Below are 17,434 nucleotides of genomic sequence, written 5' to 3' on the forward strand. Positions count from 1 at the left end.
TATTTTTTTTTTTTGAAAAAAAATATATCTTCTCCTATTCATCACTTATTCAAAAATTTTAAAAAAATCCTCTCATATAAGAGAGAGACTAACATCAAAGATTGAAAGGTTTAGGTTTTCTATCAGAAGCTGTAGAGATAATATTCATTTGGCAACTTTTCCAGATTAATGGTCAAATAATTAGAGCCCAATTACCATACCAAATATTAAATTCCCATTGAACAGTAAATTTAGAGACAAACAATTTAATTTATGTTAATATTTTGTCTAACAAAATGATTGACATATGATGGTTCGAATAATAAATCTTTCTAAACACATAAATATACTCTACTCAAAACGGGATGGAATAATAAAGCCTAATTCATGATCAAATTAGCCAAAAAAATCTGAGGTATATGATAAGATCCTTCATTTTCATATTAGCCAAAATGAATACTTGAAGAATGAAGAGGAAATGTATTCATCTATATATAGAGTTTATGATAATATTTTTATCTAACAAAATAACGATTGATTGTGTTTCAAATAATATCCTTAATTTAATAATTATCAAAGTAGCCAAAAATTAAATTAAGGGCCCAACCGGGTTTGAACCGGTGACCATTCGATCTGCAGTCGAATGCTCTACCACTGAGCTATAGACCCTTGACGTCAAATTTGCTCTCATTTCTCTTTTATATCTATTCTGTAGAATTGGTAACGGGTATTCTTATCCTAGGCGAGCTAGAACATCCGATCTCATCATTCCGACGGCTGAGGAACGATTGAGAGGGGCGACTGGGTGATCTGAGGCGGAGCTTCGGATTCGGGTCGGCGTCCGGGCACGAGGCGCCATCCATGTGTTACCGAGGCAGTGACTCGCACGGAGCCGAAAGAAAACCCTCCCAAAACCTCTCTGTAAGCCGCAGCCGCAGCCCCAGCCCGAAACCCTTCCCTTTCTCTAACGCGCGCACACAAGCAGAGGGGTAGCAGAACGGGGTCGGCTCCTTTGCTTTCTCCGCGATGGGATCCTCTGTAAGCCACGCCGCCGCGCCGCCACCGCCTCTGCCTTCGCCTTCGCCGTCTCCTTCCTCAGTCGGCCTCGCGGCGGCGCTACCACCGAAGCAGGATGAGAAGGCCGAGCCGGAGAAAGTCGACTGGCTGAATCTCCCCTGCCCCATTCCCTTCGAGGAGATCCAACGAGAGGCATTGAGTGAGTCTCCTGACCAATCTTTGTCGCTTCAGCTTCTGATTTGGCTTTCTTGTTGCCATTGTTGTTGGTAGCTGAAAAATTCTCAGTTACCTGTTTAATTGAAAGTGTAATGCTAACGGATAAAGCATAGGTGTTTTGGTTGTCACTGCTGCGATGTTTATGGATGTCTGAGTTTCGGCATATTAGTGCACGGAGTGATTTCGGGATCTTAAGCCGAAGAGTAGATCTTGGAGCTTCCTTTTGCCCTCTTGTAGATGGTTGGGTTAGTCCCTATCAATTCTTGCGTCGGCACACATGGTTGTTTTGAAAACGTTAACTCTGTGTCTAACATGCATCTGCAGGACGTTGATCCTGATCCCAAATATCGAATGGGAAATGTCAAAGGCGCATCTTTGCTGTCGAATCTTAACATACCTTGAAAATATTAACCTTGAGGTTGTTTGTTGAAAAAGAATTATGATTATTGTGAAATGAGATCATATGACCAATAAGAAGTTGATAAATGTGATTATGTTATAAACTTACGAATGACAGAAGGACACCGTATAGGCCACTATGAATGAATACACGATAATTATCTTCCATCCCTAACCTATTAAAATTGTTGGCTGTTGAAACTATTACATTTTTAGAGAAAGAATTCTTGCTGAAAAATAAAACTAACTTTTTCTCAGAAAAAAAGAATAATTTGTTTGTCATTTAAACTGGTGAAAACATAGTCTCTTACTAACACATACAATGTCAAGATTGGTTGAGTTCATATTAAGGTTGAAGCCATAATATGAAGAAGCACATTAAAGGAGCATGAGAGGGGGTCAACAGAAAGTTCATAAAGCTAGGTCATTACACTTGGTTCTACCTATGACTACAATTTAGTACTCATAGTATAAAGAACCATATACTTATATTTCTTCTACTTCCAATAGAAGAGACTGATTCTAATACAAATAAAGGAAATGTGAAAACAAAAATGATTCTAGGTGGGGATTCTTTTTGCTAATTCAAGTTCTAAATATCCTTTCTATGCGTCATTTAGTGTCCTTGAAGCCCGAGCTTTTTGAGGGATTGAGGTTTGACTTCACAAAAGGGCTAAATCAGAGATTTTCACTGAGCCACAGGTAGTTTAATTAATATTTGATTATCTTGTTGATGTTATCTTCGTGATTCTTAAATTGAAGACTCTCCTACAGTGTTTTCATGGGATCCATGGAGGTTCCATCACAGTCTTCTGACACGTTGAAGGTTCCTACTGCACATTATGAATTTGGTGCCAACTTTCTTGATCCAAAGGTTTGCATTCTGTAATTATTCATTTTCTTTCATAGTTTTTTTTTTTTCATCCAGTTGTGTTTCTTAATGAACATCTACATTGCAATTATATAGTTGATGCTTGTTGGAAGGGTACTGACTGATGGAAGACTAAATGCACGAGTAAAATGTGATCTGACTGATAACCTCACTATGAAGATAAATGCTCAGGTGCTTGATTGTTCTCTATTATTCTGAGAAGAACCAATTTTTTTCTTCTATTGTCATCCTTATTGATTGTTCACTATATATCTGATATGTTTTTCAGATCACGAATGAACCACATTTCTCCCAAGGAATGTTTAACTTTGATTATAAGGTTAGTCTTTCAAACAAAAAAAAGACTCATTGGTTCTGTTCTTCTAGCAGTTCAGTTATTCCATTTAATATAAAATTTCTCCTTGTTGCACATTCTCCCTATTGCACTAATATAATGTTCAAAACTTTTTCATTTGTTGATTGGCCAATAATATTTACAGCAATAGATTCTTAGACTGTAATACCTTAATCCTAAAGCCACTCATACCATACATAGGATGTCACCTTTCCATTTACTTAAGCTATCAACATCATAGCGGAAAAGTGGGCAAGTTTGAAACATTTCACTTGCCAAACAGGACGACATGGTTCTCCCTGTATACATTGGTGTTTGACAACTGTACATATGTTATAAACATATAAAACTCAAGCATCACATATGCATACCATGTCTAAAATTTATATGCACAAAAATGATCACGTCATCATCCATATTTGCGTTGGCATGGGCCCACACCTGCTCACCTCCCTGTCCATCACGTAGGTGGGGTACTAGTTCCCTTACCTATAAAATAGGGTCTACGATGAGTGATAACTCAATAAGTATAAGCTTTGATAATCTTATTTAGGTGAGCATGTATTGTGTCATATATATAACATTTCAAAATTAAATGCATGAAACATTTTATGGTAAACTCACCTTCTTATAGCCTCTTTAGCAGCGTATAACCTCGTAGCATGAAAGATGCGTAATAAAGAGGTAAAACATTGATTCAAATTAAGTCGTAATACATCTATGCAAGAGTAGGTCATAGTACATACAATATGAAATCATAATACATCCATGTTCGTCCACATCACATATCATCACATATATGTGCACTTCCATACTACACGTATATACGAGTGCATAAAACATTTCATGATAAACTCATCTTATTATGGCCTCTTTAGCAACATCTAATCTCGTAACAGGACAACTGCATAGTAACGAGGTAAAATTTTAATTTAGAGTAAATTAGAACACACATGTGCAAAAGCATCCATGAACTTATACAGTATATTTTATAATATGTACGCACTCCCGCACCGCACATTGTATATATGAATGCATAAGATATTTCATAACAGATGCATCACAACATGACAAATGCATAACAAGGAGGTAAAATTCTGATTTCAAGTAAATCTCAACACACTTGTGCAAGTATAATTCATAGTGCATGCAATCAAAAACCATAATACATTTATGAATCTCATATGACATTCGATAACATATACGAGCACTCCTATATCGCACACAGTAGTATATACAAACACATAAAACATTCATGTTGGATATATTATAGCATGACATATGCTTAATAGAGAGATAAAATTCTGATTTAAAGTGAATTTAAACACATATATATATATAAGGATAATTCATAGTACATGTAATAGGGAATCATAAAACATTCATAAACTTCTACATCACACTTTATAACATATACATGTACTCTCACACTGCATTGTCACGAACGGTCATCGCGCACTCGTAACATCTTTGCTCAACGAACTGTCCGTCGCTTTTGCATGCTTGTACATATGCATGGCAGCATGTTTTGTTTTGTGTGTTTTTGCTTGAAAAATGTAAGTAAGAATAGTTCGCAGCGCTGCAGTGTGCCATGCCAAGCAAAACTACCCTAAAATGGCTTCGTTTTTACTTGCCATGGCCTGTTTTCTGCAAACCGTAATTGCGCACGAAACGTTAGCCATCTTAGACCCCTGGAACCTCTCGGGTGGCACAGGGGTGGATGGGGCTTTGGGGTAGTGTTGGTTGTTGATCGGTTTACACAAGTTCGCACGTTAACTTGACGAGAAATTGCCATCGCACCCGACACCCGGTGAGCAGTCGTTTGTAGACTTGCGACTGTTCGTTTTGCCTTCTAAAGTTATTGTTTTCTCATTCCTCTCTTTTCTCTCTCGTATTCAAAGTGTTTGCTGAATCGCTTGTAAAGCTGCTCTCTTCGTAAGACGTCGGGACTTGTTCGTCGCTCGTTTTCGAACTAATCAACTTGCTCTTTTTATAGGTCCTCCGGGACCCGAGCGAGGTTTTAAATTGGTTGACCCTTTGCGGATGCATATCGCAAGTCCATGACTGCACGTCATAACTTATATGTGCATTCCCACATTGTACGTTATAATATATCCATGCACTCCTATACCATATACTATAACATATGCATGCACTCCTACATGGCACATCATAACATGTGCGTGCACCCTACATTGTATATCACAACATGTCCATGATCTCTCATATCACACATGATAACATATACATACATTCTTATATTGCACGTCATAATATATACATGCATATCTTTTATCTTATGTAATGCATACATTAACATCATGTTTGTAGCTATCTCATCATAATCATCTCATTCAAAGCCTGCTTTCAAAAATACATTTGAATACACGTAATGCATATGTCCACTATTTTGTAGTAAGTTAAGCTTATAATTGATTCAGCTTAAAAATGAAGTTTCCATCAAAGAGCCATGGTCCCCCCAGTGATTGGGTGTGCTAGGGAGCTGAAATATATCAAATTGGAACTCAATGTCATGATATGCCCAAATTAAAAACCTTTCATTTTAAATCACTCATAACTCCTAATATAACCAATGATTTGTAGCAAAATTCTGGTAGTATCCTCTTTTAATTAAATTATACCCAATTTGTAAATTTACCTAAATTCCATCACCAATTCGTCAACAATTCCACCTATAATCAAATGACCTTGTTGTTACCAATCAAACAATTATATGATTCAGCTAAGGAATCTTGTTTCACTATTACTGTCGATCAAACCATCTTAGATTATCGTAAAATTTCGTAGGAGCTTAGGAGACCTATAAAACTAAATATATAAAATTTTAGCTTAAAGCAGAATCATTAGGAGGCTAAAGTACTCTCTCAATTTAACTACCATCACCTATTCAGTTCTACTGAAACTGGATTGAGACTATATTAATTTCTAAAGCTTATATATTGGTGTATAGAGTTGGTATTTACTCAACTGCAAAACCTACAGAGCCCTAAGGGACCCTTTTAAGACATAGTAACAAACAGAAGCTAATCGTGCCCATAAGGGTGTTAAATCAGCTTGAACATAATCCTTTCACAGAAAACAAGGGATTTTGAGCATCTCAGATTGCAGCATCTATAACTCTATATACCAATCTCAGATTAAAGTAATACTAGAGGCCTTGGAATCATAACAAATTCATACACTACATTATCCCAAAATCAAAGATTAAATCAAACTCTAGGTTACTTAAAAAGCAGCTGAAAGTATCAGCCTATAATCTATTAAATTGAAAACCCTGGGTTATATCTAGGAAAAGGTTATGATTTCTTACCATGTTCTTCCTTAGAACCAGGGTCTTTGACCTCAATGAAGACAAGGTGAAGAGCTGGAAGAATTGCTAAAGAAGGAGACAAAGATTTCGTGGCTTATTAGGTTGGTGAGAAGGATGAGGCCAAAATAGAGTAAAGGTGTTGTATGGTCTGCTTAAGAGGCAGCCAAGAGGTCTTGAGTTCAATCCCATTAGGTCTCATCTCAAAATTTTTCTTTTTTTACATAATTTTAGGGTTGTTGGAACTTAATTTGATCCTACTTTGGATTGACAAAAATGACAAGTTTCGCTCTAAATGCATCATTTAATCTCACTTATACATCTTAATATTTTTAGTGTAACATTTCTCTTAGATTTTCATCTCCATGTAATTATCTACTACTTCATCCATGTATAAGTAAATCAATTTACTATTTTCCACACATATAATGCTTAAACCTCAAACTTACTTTAAACACGATCAAACTCATTCAAGCCTTGAAAATCACTTAAGACTCGCAAAAGTTTCTTCTAATGACCGTGTGCATGCTTATTGGCATGACTTGACTCGTACTCAAGTTTGCTAGTACACTTGGGCTTATTGCATCGTAGGATCGTTACTGTTTACTATAAAACATACTTAAATATGCATTAATGCTTGTATATACTTCAAATAGCATTTGGAAGGACTTTGTGCATAGCATTTTTGAAAGCGTGCACTTCAACTTTAAAAATCAATAACATGAGCATGCCATATATCATGTTTCTGAAGCATAGATATCACAAAATATATCTTTAAATGATGGTAACATATGCATATTATTTGCGCTTCCATTGGCATGCTAAGTGTGCTGTGTGTGTGTGAAACTTGGGCACTACATATACCCTTTCATATGTATAACAAGAATTAGAATTTCTGATGCCACACGTGCTCATCATCCAGTGGAGCACTATTAGGCCCACTGGACAAAGGTGTATCTTGAGAATGCAATTTGTTCCACAATCTTGTGCTAGTAGGCCAAGGCTACTTTTAGTTCCTTGGAGACCTGATATTATGTTAATCATTTCTTTTTTTTAACTTAACTGCACTCTTACAGTACATAAAGCAGATGGAGACTGCTACCTGTTGTTGTTGTACAGTTTTTTGGGGTCAATCTTTCCTTTATTTAACTTCTAATGCAGAATACTTCCTGCATGTACAGGGAACAGACTTCAGGAGTCAGCTTCAAATAGGGAACAATGCATTCTATGGTGGCAATTATATTCAGGTAGGTTATTTTTGTAGTTTTTGGATTTGGTTTGGTTGATTGCTTAATGAGTTGAGTTCCATAAGTTGTTGTTACTTGGACCTCTCACCTAAAGAATTATAAGATTGTGCAAGTGACTCCATACTAAATGGAGTTGCCTGTCAACCGAGGTAAGGACAAATGGTGTGTGGAAGACTTGGGCATTATTTATCTCACATCAAGAATATTCATTTTAGTGCTTAATGTTTTTGCTTAGCACCTTAAATTGTTGGTGTGAGATAGTCCTTTCTCAACTACGAGGATTGATAAAGTAACAGTTAGAATTCTGGTTGATATCTTTGTAAGCCCTCTTTGTTAATGCACTTTTTTTTTCCATTTGAAGTGCTGTTGAAAGGCCTGTGAAATATTAGCAACCTCTGTAAGCAAAAACCTTTGCATCGTTAGCTATGAATTTTATATAGGTTTAAGGAACCTGAAGGTTCTTTGAAGTTTCTCTATCAGAAAATGTTGCATATGCATGTAACTTTGCATTATATATGAAACAAACCATCAGTATTTGATGTTTCTTACCTCATAAAAATCTGTTACTTCCACATTGTCTCATCCTTGTTCAGTTCTTGGGTAGAACTAGAAATAAGATGATCTTTGTTGTTTTCATGATTTTATATAATTTGTAAATACATTTTTCATTCTAAAGATATAATCCATTCTTATCACCGACAAATCAAGTTTCTAGTCTTGACATATAAACAAATGTGGAGATTATAACACTTGTTTTATGAAATTCTAAATCCGTGGAATTGTTGAGAGCAGATGCACTAACTTGTACAAATTAAATCTCATTATTTGCCTGCTACTCACATAAGATGTTTATCCGTATTCCTTTTCATTTAGGTGCAACTGTTCAAGCTGAGAGGATCTTAAGGCATAAGTTTGATTAATACCACATTGGTCCATGAAAAAATAGTTTTCACTCTTCTTAGCATTTAACTTCCAGTTACACTTATTTAGTATTCTCACCAACCCTTTTCTGTTTATTCTGCAGAGTATTTCACCACATTTATCCTTGGGCACTGAAATATTTTGGCTTGGTCATCAGAGGAAGTCTGGTATTGGTTTTGCTGCTCGGTACAATACTGATAATATGGTAAATCTCTCTCTCTCTCTCTCTCTCTCTCTCAGACACAAACACACACACCCTCCCAAAAGGTAAATAATTGCAATAAAGGTTTGGCTTCATCATTTTTGTTAAAAGTGTCTTAGTATCCTTCCATATGAAGGATATATTTCTGTTTATGTCAATTAGTCCTATGTTATTCTTTTGCCAACTTTTTGGATACTGGCTTTCTGAATGTTCTGGTGCAGAACTTTTGGTGTCAACCATAGTTGTCCTCAATGGCTAGGATCTGGAAGAATTCTGTACCTGCATTAAAGTTCACCTGCTGTTGGATCTCTGTTGGGTCCTTCATTAACTTGTCTTTGTTTGCATATGCTCACTTCTTTAGAATCTCCTTTTTTAGGATGCCCTATTGACTAAATCACAATTGTTTTGGTAGATATGTATGAGATTGGCCATAATGCTGAACAGTGACAGTGACCTAAGGCAATTCCTTCTATTTGTAAAATCAATCTGCTAGTGCAGTATGCTGTGAAGGTATATTTTAAGTTTTAAAACCTTTAATTGCCCTGCATACCTTCTTGGAAAAATGATAAGTGAGGCACTAGTGCCTGGAGATAATGTCATGTAGAAGGCATTAGGCTGGTTATTCTCTTTTCTTTTTTCCCTCAGGGAAGCGGCATGAGATTTTGATAACCAGAATATCTGAAAATAGTAATAGCTTTGGTTTCTTTTTTCTTGGCAGCAAAGGGCATAGGATTAGGTTTCTAAAAATCTTAATACTGTAAGTTTCTCCTTTCTTACTTTTACTCTTCTGATCTTTTTCGTTTGCGGAAAAATTGTGCCCCTGCTGTTTTCGCTATAGCAACAAGGGAGGTAAATGTTCTCTAAAAGCCAGGGAGGGCCATGGCACCTTGTGGCCTCAGTACTGCTCACCATGTGTTCTTTCTCAATTTTCTTCTAATTTTCAATCTATTGGCTTTGTCAAAATCCACTTCAGAGCTACATGCTTGGAAGCCGTTCATTTTAAAATTGCCAATGTGCTTAGCTTTGGTTAGTTGCTGACAGTGTGATGAATAATTTATGCAGGTTGCAACAGGGCAAGTTGCAAGCACTGGTATAATTGCACTTAGCTATGTGCAGAAAGTATCTGAGAAGGTTAGGAATCTGAAATTTGCAGGAAATTTTTATTCATTCTGTATCTATTTATTTGCTGTAATAAATCTTACCACTTCTTGCAGGTCTCTCTTGCATCTGATTTCATGTACAATCATTTAACACAAGATGTTACTTCAAGTTTTGGGTATGATTACATCCTTCGGCAGGTAACTTCCTACCTGCTTCTTTCAATTATCAATGTGGCCATTGGCTTCAATAGCTATTACCTTGCTCTAATTTATGCCCTTTATAATTCTAATTGCAGCTATCTGTAATCCTAGAAAAACACTTCTACTTATTGGGGCATTGGATTTCGTGAAATAGGATTTTATGCATCATGATTCCTGCTTTCTTGGTTTTTGGTTGCATGAAACGATTCAATTAGTAAACTAAAAGAGCACACAAAATAAAGGGAACAAAAAAAAAAGGTAGGAAAAACCTCAAAGGCTATGAAATTGTCTTAGTAGATCTCTTATTATGAATTTTTATATCTAACTTTTACTGGAAACTTTGGCAGATTCCCATTTTGAGTATATGACACTTTTACTGAGCTGCCCTTTTGGACTATTATATGCACATACAGACTATTGTGTTTGATTTCATGGAAAATACTGGTGAATGCAAATGTTGTGTATGTGTGCATGCCAGTGTGCATGTCTGGCATGGGCATGTGCACATAAGCATGTGTGCACGCAATATAGCTTTATGTAACTTTGGCTAAGAGTACATCTATCATAATTTTCTTTTGTTGCATATGTGACATTAAATTGATTTTATAAACTAGACATTATAGTATACTCAAATGGTTAAGTTTCTTATATGCAAACAAAAACATACTAACTATACAAACAAAAACTTTGAAGCATTTTTGGACTATAAAAAAATGAAGTAAATTTTATTATAAATTCATTGTCTAGTCTATCGCATTCGCACATAGAATATCTTGTGTTCATCCAAAGCTCATTGCTTGATCACTTGTTGGCGCTGAACTACAAGAACAACAATTCGTGATGCTGTCTTTTATAGTTTTTTGGATAAAATAGTTGTATATCGACGATGTTGCTTCATCTCCAATAGCACTTGAACAACAACCATTCTTTTGTTGTAGAATGAAGATATGATTTCTTCCAATATGTGCTTAGAGTTTATTCTACATAATATTGTGGGTAGATTGCTAGCTATTAATTTATTAATATTTAAAGACCTAACTCATGATATGTTGAGCCTCTGTTCTTCCTTTTGTATAAATAAAATGTTTTTGCAGTGTCGCTTGAGGGGAAAGATTGATTCCAACGGTGTGTTTGCTGCTTTTCTGGAGGAGCGACTGAATATGGGTGTTAATTTTATTCTTTCCGCAGAGGTGATTAGAACTTCTGTACTCGATAGTCTCTCAAAGTTTTCAAGCTTTCTCTCTGCCTTAATTAGTCTCTGACAAGGATTGTGGGAGAGGAAATAACTGATAGAAGAATTTGCTGTACCATAATTGTTCCTAATCAATCGTTTGCCATGCTGCAGGTTGATCACCGAAAGAAGGATTACAAATTTGGATTTGGCATGACCGTAGGAGAGTGAAGTTTTCTTGTGTAGTTTCTTCAGAAGATGGAATAACTGGTTTTCTTGGTTCCCTCGGCCTCTGGTGATTAAAAGCTCCACAGTTTATGGCTGCTGTGCGCATATATGCTGAAGTCAATAGAGAGAAACTTCCATTATTTATGGTTTGATGAGTTAGATTTTTAGCAATTTCCATCATCGGTAGCCATTTGGTGATGCGTCATTCTGTTGTCATGATTTATTCACTCATGGAGCAAGATCTTCAACAGGTTGCAAGACAATGCATTCCCTGTCACCTCAATTATGCGAGGACCATTACTGCTAGAAAGCCAAAGATCATGCCGTCGTTTGTGACTCGATATTTTTCATGCTTTACTTGTCTAATCCTCTACCCAGTATTGACCATCTACTTCTGCTTGATCATGTTGCCTTCATGGGTTGTGAATCGTGTAATTACTGCAAGCATGAAGTGGAGTTCATGAGGTTCTTGACACGCATCTCTTAGATGTGTAAAGACTGTCAGCAGAGGCAGGTCTCTCGGCGATTGCCTCAGAACCCGCACCCACGTAACTCATGTGATCTCCTCCCAGGAACAGTAGCTCTGCCCGACGGCATTAATGCTTTCGGCTCCAAGTCTGCAACAATCTCTCTGGCAAACACAATGTATTCTTACAGTTTGTAGCTGTCACGGTTTTATCAGAGAGGTGATGACAGCTTTTAGAATCAATCCCTGTTTGAATCAGCGACTCTATTGATTTGCTCGTGCGAGATCGAACGAGCAATCGTTCAAATGACTTTGTGATCGTTCGCACGCCACCGACTACACCAGCTAACGTTGAGCAGGGAGAAGGGATTGCGGAGGAAGGCTCGACGCATGTCGAACACACGATGGGTCGTGGTCTCGTTCTCGGTGTTCCTCTCTCTGCTCCATGGCCCGCTATCCCAGAGGTCGGCACCAGCCCCGCCGCCCGCGCTCGACTGCACCGGCGCCATGATGAACTTGTCGGCGTGCTTGACATACGCGGAAGCCGGCAGCAACCTGACCCGCCCTGGCAAGGGGTGCTGCCGTGGCCTCGCCAGCGTCGTGGACACGGAGCCGGTCTGCCTCTGCCAGCTGATCTGTGACAACGATGTGTTCGGCGTGGAGATCGACACTACCAAGGCCCTCGCGCTCCCCACTGCCTGCCGCGTTGACGCGCCGCCGGCGACCCTGTGCGCAGGTCGGCATGCTCAATACTCTCGACGTTCCATACATCTCCTACTGCCTGTTAGCTTCACTCCTCCTTGCGCGTACCATCTGCAGTTCTTGGAGCTCCAATTGCAAGTCCGTCACCATCAAGTGGAGATCCAGAAGAACCAGGTATGGCTGAAGTCTTCTTCTTCTTGTACGTAGACATACTTGAGTTTATGTTAGAATCTCCAGCAGGATCCAGTTCATCGCTGGAAACAGAGACGCCAGCCACCGCACCACCGAACAGCCACAACAGCAGTTCGAGATACGGGACGACCGGTTTGGCGTTTCTCATTCTTCTGTCTTTTGTTGATGTGATCCTTGCAAGTCTACATGCGTAGATGATAGCCTGACATATTGCGGGGATAGATCAGCAATAACAAGCTTATTCCCGGGACTGCACTTGTTGCTTCTGAAGCATCTTCTATTAAGTTGTGTTGGAAACCAAAACTACTTGTATTATTTTGCCATGGATTCTTTCTGTCTCCTCTAATCCTCTTCATTGATGACTTCTCTAATCCTCTTTCATGATAAGACGCATAGCTTCGTATATTCTCTCTCTACTCGAATTGTTTATACCACAAGCTTAAAAGCAAGCTTTCCTATAAATTCTCAAGAAAATTATGAGCCATATTGTTTGCCATGTATTCGACTTTATTCCCCACCAAATATACGACGTTTTAGCTGCGACGATAGCACTTCAAGGCGCCCAAATTACTCGATATAATATATATATATATATATATATTCTAAATCTCATTTTTATTTAAGTTGATCCCTAATTGAGTTGACTAAATTATATTCTAAACCAACCCAAACCAATCCAATTACGACCTAAACTAATTCGATCTAGACAAATTATTACAAAGGACGAATCATCTATTGTCCGATATACCATTGGTTCTTCGGCGCTTCGTTTGATCCTTCGACACATCATCCTTTCCTTCGGTGTATTGTCCAATCGGCATATTGATACCCGTAACTTTCGATCTCCTTGGCGGAATGTTCGATCCTTCGAACTGATGCCTGAATTCACGGGACGAAGCCTTCTATCAACACGTTGACCGATCCTTTGATCCGACGTCCAATCTTTTGACATATTCAACTCTGGCCCAACATCCGATTCCTCCTGCTTTAATTAATTTGCCTCTTCTGATCGAAGCTAGTACAGCGTTACTCAAAACGTAGATTAGATCATAACATTATTAATTGGTTTCATTATCAAAATTAGAGATTCAACAATTATCACATTTGAAGAATGAAAAAAATAGATTACAAACACTTACTCAAATGCCTACTATCTTTTTTTTTTTTTTTGATCTACTAACGAACCTTCTTTTTTAATCGATATACTTCTGTTTTCAATCTGTAATATTTTTGGATTGATCTAACAATACTTCTTTATATTGATTAAAAGATAAAATTAATTAAAAAAAAAATCATGTCATAATAAATCTTTCACCCTTATCTATTTATTTAAATTTAAATTTAAATTTTTTATTTTTTCATATCCTAAATATTTGAATTAATTTTAACAAGTGTCATGGAGAAAAAGCTGTTGCTTGCGAGGAATTGAAGGCCAACAGCTGGTCAGACACGCATGGCACTCTCGGCCTTCGGCCACCAAATCTTCCATCTTCCTCCGCTGTTTTCATCAACCCTTGTCGCACCACATCTCCCGGTTGCAGGGGCAGGGTTTGTGCTCTCTTTAAAGGCCGTGAGAAGCCAGCATCTGACGATTTATTCTTCAGGCAGAAGTCCTAACTGGTAAGCAATATTATTCCCTACTTCCTGCCCAACATCCCAAGTAAGAATCTGTTCCTGCTTTCTGCTGCTCCTTCGATTTCACAACTGGTTGTCTCATTTTATATGAGGTGAACTATGCATGGGATTTTATAGGAGTTCTTTTCTTGATTTGGTTTGGAGATCAAATCACTCATCAAATTTCCACTTCGTTACAGATCGGAGAATCGTGTTGTTGTTATCCAATGTGTTTGCGTGCATTTATAGACCCATTTTTGACTAAGATATTATGATTACTTGAGTTGCAAATCCCTTAGACTTTCCTGATTTATGTAGGGATGTATCTAAGAAAACCAAGAGCTAGCAGTGCAGAGAAAGCCTTGTCATACCAAGAACAGCAAACAAAGGTTGGAGATGCTGAATCAAGCCAACAAATGCACTTAAATCTCTGTCTGATATGTGTAATGATACTTTTGTTCCTTGGCATTCAGATAAATGAAGTCCGATGTCTCTTGGGTCAATTGGCAGAAAGGCTGCCAAATTTCTGTTCAGATGCTTCAATACTGCGGTATCTCCGAGCAAGAAATTGGGATGTTCAGAAGTCAGGTAAAATGCTGAAGGAAACTCTAAAGTGGAGATTGGAATGTAAACCGGAAACCATCCGCTGGGTATGCACTGTCATCTCTATAGCAATTTCCACAAAATCTTGTCCGAGTCAAGTTACTTGTAATTAACATTAAAGTATTATGTTCAATCTCCTAGATATCTAAACACAACAAATATGCCTGATCAAATAAAATTTTGATAGCTATTATATATGTAATCTGGAGTCTACTCATTGGTTTCTGACATTAATATGGCCAGCACACATATGGAAGTAAACGTGCCTCCGTGGGTTGATGAGTTGTTACTCTGACAATATCATAATCAGTGATTAAACATATGCTTTGTTGTGTCAGAATCAGATTGTGATGCATTTTCTTTGTTTTCATTGTTCAGGAAGATGTTGTCCATGAGGCTGAGACAGGAAAAATCTACAGAGCTAATTATCTTGATAAGTATGGAAGAGCAGTTCTTGTAATGAGGCCTGGATTTCAGGTTTGGCGTATAGAAGATGCTATGTGCTCTTTACCTTTTGGTTTTCATGGTTTTGTTCTTTTGCTAATTGCACTATGTGTTTGATTAGAATACTAGCTCAGCCAAAGGGCAGATCAAGTACCTGGTGTACTGCATGGAGAATGCCATCTTGAACTTGGCAGCAGATCAAGAACAGATGGTGTGGCTTATTGATTTCCAGGGCTGGACTATGGCAAGCACATCGGTGAAGGCGACCCGTGAAACAGCTCGTGTGTTGCAGGATTATTACCCCGAAAGACTGGCTCTAGGAATCCTCTACAACCCCCCAAGAATCTTCGAATCCTTTTCAAAGGTAACCATCTGATCTTACATGCCGATCCTTTCCTATGATTTCAAGATGATGCTTGCATGACACCAACAATACATTCACCAATTCTGATGCTTGAGATATCCATATAGACAAAATGAAGATAGAACAGCTGATTCCCCTTGGTCACACTCGAAATTGTATCAACAACACATCACGCTGTATTTGTTTACTGTTCCAGTATTGGTGTTCATACATGGTGTTTAAAATGCATAATCATGCCTATTATACGTTGAACATCTACAAGAGTTTTGTGTGCCAAATACTGACACTAATTGGTGTGCGCCAATGAACTTCAGAATCAGGAATATATGAATAGGCATGTCATTTGCATCTTGAATCATGTAGATAAACAACTTGCTGACCATACAAGTTACTGGACTTGAACAAGAAATCTGTTTATAAGGTTCCAGATTGATTGATGCTTCTCCTTGGTCACACAAGAAATTGCATCAAGAACAACACATCACGCTGAATTTATTTGGTGATCCAATACTAATGTTCATACATGATGTTTAAACTGCATAATCATGTCTCTGATAGTTTTGTATGCCAAATGCTGACAGTAAGTTGTGTGTGCCAATGAACTTTCAGAATCAGGAACATGTGAATAGCATGTCATGTGCTTCTTGAATCATGTAGATGAACAACTTGCTCTCTATACAAGTCACTGGATATGAACAAGAAATCTGTAGTAAGATTCAGGTCAATGTGTATTGAGAAGTTTCACCTTATCAACTACCATTTTTTGCAGGTAGTGAAGCCATTTGTGGACCAGAAGACATACAAAAAGGTTAAATTTGTTTACTCGGATGATGCAGAAAGCCAGAAGATTATGACAGACCTCTTCGACATCAATAAGCTGGAATCTGCGTTTGGGGGTCATAATCAAGATGGATTTGATATCAGCAGTTATGCTGAACAAATGAAAGAGGATGACAAGAAGATGTCTGATTTCCTCAACTCAGGAGGTTCTGTGCTCTCCAAAGAACCATCCCTTTTGTCCATTCTCCAGAAACCAGAGCCCTCGACATCTGAAGCCCTGTCACAGGGCTCATCAGATTCGTTTTCCTCGGGTGATGAGGAATCTCCCAGGTCACTTCATGTCAAAAACTCAAACCAAAATTTGAATGCACCGCAGGTGAACCGCAGTGACAGTGGAGCTGCTAAATCAGAAGCTCAACACGAGCTGATGATTCAAATGAGGGAGTCTGCTTAATTGATGCATAAACCTTTTCTCCGTCATGAGATAATTGTTGGAATGTTAAATTAAATTTTATATCTAGATTAGAAGTTCGACTTTGAGATTCCTGATATAACCAGGAGTGCCAATAAATCAAGTTAGATCATGGTGCATATGACTTTGTAACATCAGAGATTAAAAGAGACATTGAAAAATGATAAATAAAGTTTTTGTTATCCATATATTATTCTTCTCCTCTATCATTCCTTTTCTATGTAACAGTGAAGCCCTATAGCCCTTTTGAGAACTTTTTGGACAATAATGAGTCACAAGTAATGGTCATGAAATATGCATGCAATGAGAAAGGTAGCTAAGTTTGGCATTCATGCAATAGTAGGGACTGGACCAGAAGAACAATTGGCTTCAAATTGAGCTGGCAAATGGATGGGCAAGTTATGGGTTGATGTCTGGTTTTGGAACCTTTATATTATATTATATTATATTATATATATTTTTTGCAAACTTATAAGGAGAGATATAATATTCGATTCAAGAATCTGGCTAAGACCTTCCAAAATTTATCGAATGAGATTTTAAACTATCAATATGACACGAT

General features: G+C 37.7%; 3 protein-coding genes and 1 non-coding gene across 5 annotated transcripts; 3 read left to right on the forward strand and 1 right to left on the reverse strand.

The window, feature by feature from the left end:
* Positions 1-576: 576 nt before the first annotated feature.
* Positions 577-648, reverse strand: TRNAC-GCA (transfer RNA cysteine (anticodon GCA)). Its single transcript has one exon. It is a non-coding gene; the product is annotated as a tRNA-Cys (tRNA).
* A 221-nt stretch (positions 649-869) lies between these two features.
* LOC135624389 (mitochondrial import receptor subunit TOM40-1-like) lies at positions 870-11,578 on the forward strand. Its single transcript, XM_065127921.1, has 11 exons — positions 870-1,195; positions 2,232-2,313; positions 2,386-2,485; positions 2,579-2,674; positions 2,772-2,822; positions 7,347-7,412; positions 8,437-8,538; positions 9,598-9,666; positions 9,750-9,833; positions 10,931-11,026; positions 11,182-11,578. The coding sequence occupies exons 1-11, from the start codon at positions 1,006-1,008 to the stop codon at positions 11,236-11,238; spliced, it is 993 nt and encodes a 330-aa protein (XP_064983993.1). The 5' UTR covers positions 870-1,005; the 3' UTR covers positions 11,239-11,578.
* Positions 11,579-11,690: 112 nt separating this feature from the next.
* Positions 11,691-12,981, forward strand: LOC104000063 (non-specific lipid transfer protein GPI-anchored 11-like). Of its 2 annotated transcripts, XM_018820029.2 has the most exons (3): positions 11,691-12,437; positions 12,521-12,577; positions 12,644-12,981. In XM_018820029.2, exons 1-3 carry the CDS (start codon positions 12,092-12,094, stop codon positions 12,787-12,789), a joined length of 549 nt encoding a protein of 182 aa, XP_018675574.1. In that variant the 5' UTR covers positions 11,691-12,091; the 3' UTR covers positions 12,790-12,981. The 2 variants fall into 2 exon arrangements, with proteins under 2 accessions (XP_018675574.1, XP_064983994.1); XM_065127922.1 differs by having other exon boundaries at positions 12,521-12,981.
* Positions 12,982-14,046: 1,065 nt separating this feature from the next.
* LOC104000035 (uncharacterized) lies at positions 14,047-17,060 on the forward strand. The gene is made up of 6 exons (XM_009421973.3): positions 14,047-14,215; positions 14,528-14,598; positions 14,683-14,859; positions 15,191-15,289; positions 15,378-15,620; positions 16,390-17,060. The coding sequence occupies exons 2-6, from the start codon at positions 14,530-14,532 to the stop codon at positions 16,852-16,854; spliced, it is 1,053 nt and encodes a 350-aa protein (XP_009420248.2). The 5' UTR covers positions 14,047-14,215; positions 14,528-14,529; the 3' UTR covers positions 16,855-17,060.
* Positions 17,061-17,434: the final 374 nt, after the last annotated feature.

The sequence above is a fragment of the Musa acuminata genome, chromosome BXJ2-10, assembly GCF_036884655.1.
Source record: "Musa acuminata AAA Group cultivar baxijiao chromosome BXJ2-10, Cavendish_Baxijiao_AAA, whole genome shotgun sequence".
Classification (NCBI taxonomy): domain Eukaryota; kingdom Viridiplantae; phylum Streptophyta; class Magnoliopsida; order Zingiberales; family Musaceae; genus Musa; species Musa acuminata.

Coding starts and splice junctions, on each gene's coding strand:
- LOC104000035 (XM_009421973.3), top strand. CDS start 14,530: ATGTATCTAAGAAAACCAAGAGCTAGCAGTGCAGAGAAAGCCTTGTCA. Junction 14,599..14,682: donor ACCAAGAACAGCAAACAAAG/GTTGGAGATGCT, acceptor CTTGGCATTCAG/ATAAATGAAGTCCGATGTCT. Junction 15,621..16,389: donor TCTTCGAATCCTTTTCAAAG/GTAACCATCTGA, acceptor CATTTTTTGCAG/GTAGTGAAGCCATTTGTGGA.
- LOC104000063 (XM_065127922.1), top strand. CDS start 12,092: ATGTCGAACACACGATGGGTCGTGGTCTCGTTCTCGGTGTTCCTCTCT. Junction 12,438..12,520: donor GCCGGCGACCCTGTGCGCAG/GTCGGCATGCTC, acceptor TACCATCTGCAG/TTCTTGGAGCTCCAATTGCA.
- LOC135624389 (XM_065127921.1), top strand. CDS start 1,006: ATGGGATCCTCTGTAAGCCACGCCGCCGCGCCGCCACCGCCTCTGCCT. Junction 2,486..2,578: donor CCAACTTTCTTGATCCAAAG/GTTTGCATTCTG, acceptor GCAATTATATAG/TTGATGCTTGTTGGAAGGGT. Junction 8,539..9,597: donor GGTACAATACTGATAATATG/GTAAATCTCTCT, acceptor TAATTTATGCAG/GTTGCAACAGGGCAAGTTGC.